Source organism: Nestor notabilis, unplaced genomic scaffold (genome assembly GCF_000696875.1).
Source record: "Nestor notabilis isolate BGI_N333 unplaced genomic scaffold, ASM69687v1 scaffold6242, whole genome shotgun sequence".
Lineage (NCBI taxonomy): Eukaryota > Metazoa > Chordata > Aves > Psittaciformes > Psittacidae > Nestor > Nestor notabilis.
In genome coordinates, this window is record NW_009916940.1 from 84,779 (window position 1) to 89,060 (window position 4,282).

Below are 4,282 nucleotides of genomic sequence, written 5' to 3' on the forward strand. Positions count from 1 at the left end.
ATGGGTTGTGGGAATGGGAAATCCCAGGATGGTTTGGGTCGAAGGGACCTTAAAGCTCCTCCAGCTCCAACCCCTGCCCCGCGCAGGGACACCTTCCACTAGAGCAGGTTGCTCCAAGCCCCTGTATCCAACCTGGCCTTGAACACTGCCAGGGATGGGGCAGACACAGCTTTATCTGAGTAAATCCCAAGGCTTTGCTTTGCTTTTGTCTCTGTAGAACTGGAGGAGATCACACCCAGGTGTGTCCAAGATGCAGGGAGCATTTTGAAGCAAGGATACCTGGAGAAGAGGTCCCGAGGTGAGGCTTGGCAAGTACATCGCAAGATAAGGTTTGGGGGTATCCCCTCAGAGGTACCAAGAGTTCAAGCTTCCAGATGGAAAACTAACAGGAAAAGACATCTTTTCTGTAGGCACATGCAGAATCTATCAGGCTTTCCTTAGGCCTCATGCACACAGGGAGGGCACAGCCTTTATTTGTGCTCTTTTGCAGATCATCCGACTGCACAGAGATTAAACCCCCCAAATCGAATTAAGCAGCAGCCCAGTCCTCTAAGGCAAGATGTGTCCTTCTAACGAGCAGCACCTAATGAGGATAAAGCCCGGGTGAAGACAAGGGGGTTGGTAGCATCACACACATTAGCAGGTTGAGATAAGGGTTGTGAGTCAGCCTGAGCTTTATCTTGATTTCTCTGCCTCTTGTGAAAGCTACAAATTATTTCCTCATCACTCTGATTTTATCTTGATTTATTCACTGTATGACAGGAGGGATGAGGCAAGAATAGCCCTTCTTTCCCTCATGGCCAGCAGCTGAGCTCTATAACTGGCCCTCTGCATGTTTTAGCTTGCTTAAACCTCAGTTAGGGAGGTTTAACCTGAAGCTGTGTTCTCTCCCCGTTAACAGGGCTGAGGGTCACCGCAGCCCAGTTCAGCCCAGTTCAGATCAGCCCAGCCCAGTTCAGCCCATCTGGGTGTGTATTTGCTTGCCTGAATTCTGTGCCAGAAACCTGGAGGGTTGTATTGAGGAAACAAAACCTTCTTTCCCCTAAAGATTCCCCTGCAGCAAGACCAGGAATGAGCCTTTGCACCCTGTTGCTGACCTTGTCTTTCCAGAGCACAGCTTTTTTGGGTCCGAGTGGCAGAGGCGCTGGTGTGTCCTCAACAGAAGCACCTTTTACTACTACGCCAATGAGAAAAGTAAGTGGGGAAATCTCTGCTTCTGGTCCCCGTGTGTAGGTGGTGGATGAAGGCATGGACAGGGCTGGAAAAGAGCAGGGGGGAGCCCTTGCTGAAGGCCAGGCTGTTGTCTACCAAGAGAGAAGGTTGTAATTGCCTATCAAGACATAACATGCAGGTTCCAGAATGGCAGATCTCAGCTTGTTTCCCCCCCAGAACACCTTTATAGGTGTGGAACAAGAGGAGAAAGACACAGGAACGGAGCTGTGTGTGCATAAAATGATGTACCAAGCTTTCATTAGCCATCAGCTGGGCTTCAACCCCCTCAGTGACTGTATATAACCCATGTGTCAGTGTACATAAATATTTTGCAGTCATGCTCCATCAGGTCCATATAAACAGACAGCTAATATCGCCAGCAGAGTTTGGCATGATTAGATATATGGCCTCCCCCTGGTCCACCCATCCAGAAACACGCCATGAGGACAGCTCACACGGTAACACACGTGGTTGCCAGTGACCAGTCTGTGGCTGGGACAGGATTAAACTCCAGTGGGATGTAAGGGTGAAGCTGGGTCCTTCTTCCACTTCCTTTGAGGATCTCAAGTGCTTTTCATTCCCAAACAAGCTTCCCAGTTCCTCTCACCCTGGTATGTGCAGGGGCATGAGCTGAGGAGCAGAGGTAGGTGCTGAAGGCAGGGGTTGATATTTGGTTCCTTTGAGGGGGGACACAAGAAGTTATCATCTCCCAAACGGTCCCCGGATGACAACACAGTAAAGCAAACCCATTATCAGGGAGCTGAAATCCTTATGGAGGGCTCAGCCCCCGCCCTGGAAGTCCTTAAGGATGTGGGGGTAGAACAGGTTCAGAGCAACTGCCTGACTCACCCGGATGCACCAGGGAATAATGAGCTGGAGTAATACCAGCGCCTTAGAGGGCTGCAGGGAAGCTCCTTCCCCCTGCCCTGCCTCACGTCAGCATCAGCAAGATCCACAGGGCATTTCCCACTTCTCCCCGAGGCCTATCCATGCGTCAGCAGCACAATAATCTTTGGGATCCCATTTCCCCAAGTCCACCTCGGTCTCTGCTTCATCCCAACCAGCTCATCTCCTGCAGCCTCCTGACCCTGGCAACCCTTCTCTTGCTCTCTTGAGGTTTCAAAGGGCATCCTCTTTACTGTGTCTCCATGAGGATTCTATAATATTCCCTTTGGATTTCCAGGGACACACTTAGACTGAAGGGGGCTTTCCCAGCCATTTCCCATGGACACGTGGTGTCCCTCACTTTCCCCGTGTGGACGTCTGCACCACGCAGCCGTTCTTCAAGCTTGACAAGAAGATGCTGGCTCCAGATTTAGCACATTTCTCTTCTTCCAGGCAAGCAGCCTAAAGGCACCTTCTCCATTGAGCACTATAGTGCCCGGCTGGCTCCCCAGCTCCGCAAGGACTCTCGGAAGAGATGCTGTTTTGAGTTAACCTGCTCTGGCAAACGCACCTACGAGGTAGGAACTAGGGGCAGAAGTGGCTCTTGAGCGCTGGTTGACCACCAGGCACCAAAGGTCGTGGTCCCAGGCTGGGAGGCAGAGGTGAAGGCTGGACCTGCAGGCTCAGGGAGGCTGGGAAGCTCCAACAAACCAAACAGGAGGTGCTGATGGTGCTTCTTGGTGGGTCACCTCAGCATGGGCACAAGGGTGATCCTGGGCTCTCTTTGCACTCCTGGAGTGCAGGGTGTAAGCAAGAACGTGGTATAGAAGCAGCAGAGGGTTGGGTTTGGAAAGCCCAGTTTTCAATAAGCCATTGAGAGCCAGGTGAAATTTAACCCTTCAATTTGTTGAGCATCCTGAGGGAACCTAAAACCTGCTGCAGTGAAAAACCCAGCCCAATGCACAGCGTGGGCAGGAGAAGCTTCCTGAGCTTCAGGGAGCTTCTGGATGTCTTGGTTCAGAGGCAGTGTAGTATATTCAGTGGGGATTGTGGTTTTCGTCTGAATTGCTTTAATGAATTAGGCTTGACAGCCTTCCTCTGGGATAGTCTAGCTTTGTTCCGCTTCTGTTCCCTCTTTGGAATAGGGAGATAAAGAAGCGAAATGGCTTTCCTAAAGTCACAGGGGAGAGGACGGCAGATCCAGGATCTCCATCCCCAAATTCCAGCTCCAACTCCCTTCTTTTCTCTCCCTCCACCCAAGATCCAGCACAATAACAGCTGAACCTCTCTCCAGTTCACAGCCCCAAGCCCAGCAGAGGCTGAAGAATGGGTGGATCAGATCCAGTTCCTCTTGAAGGGTGAGTCTGGTGGCCCTGGCAACATCTTCCCACCCAACTTGGGCTGCTCCCTGCAGCAACGCGTGGGCTTGGATCTTGCTGGGGTTCCTCATCCCCTCGTAGCCAAAGAAAGGTCTCGGGGCTTTGCTCCTTTGAGTAGGTGGTTACAAAGAAGTGGAGCCACTTGTTTGGAGCCCACAAGCATTTGATTTCACCTCTAGAGCTTTTGGCTGGTTTTAGAGGCCAGGGTTGTGTGATGTCTCCTGCCAGACCTAAGCTCCCTCACTATCCCATACGATGAAGAGGATGAAGAAGAGCTCTACAACGACGTGGACAGTTCTGAGTCTGGGAACACAATATCCCGCAATACTACTCTGAATCAAGATGAGCCCAGCGTTGAGATGGAAGAGGATGACATCTACGAGGTTTTGCCAGGTAAGCAACCAAATCCCGAGCCATCCCCTAGCATCAACCCCGCAAACACAGGAGTCGACCTTGGCCACACAGCACATTGGTGGGACTGAGTTTAATGGAGCCATATCTCAAAGCTTTGACCCCATTTCTTTGTTTGGACTGGCTGATGGACCACAAGAGCAAACCCTTTGTGTTGTGCTGAGGTGGAGGGCTGTGAATTCAGGTGAGGCAGCTTTTAGAGCCTCTGTTCAGCTCCAGTAATATTAAGTTTGGTGCGAGTGGAATCTCTGGGCTGTGTTACCTGGAAAATCAGACTTTAGATGATGAAAATGCTCCCTCCTGGGCACACAGTCAGGGCTGAATGCAATTACTGGCCTTCCAAGAGATGATAAAATAACTGCATTAAAGACCAGCACTTGTTCACTAACAGTGCA

The 4,282-nt window shown here is 51.0% G+C and overlaps 1 protein-coding gene across 1 annotated transcript; it reads left to right on the forward strand.

The window, feature by feature from the left end:
- Positions 1–217: 217 nt before the first annotated feature.
- On the forward strand, positions 218–3,869 carry SKAP1 (src kinase associated phosphoprotein 1; the record flags this gene model as incomplete). The annotated part of the gene is made up of 5 exons (XM_010024836.1): positions 218–298; positions 1,111–1,194; positions 2,551–2,675; positions 3,392–3,455; positions 3,705–3,869. Coding segments are annotated over 5 exons (519 nt in total), but the record flags the coding sequence as incomplete, so codon positions are not given.
- Between the last annotated feature and the right edge of the window lie 413 nt (positions 3,870–4,282).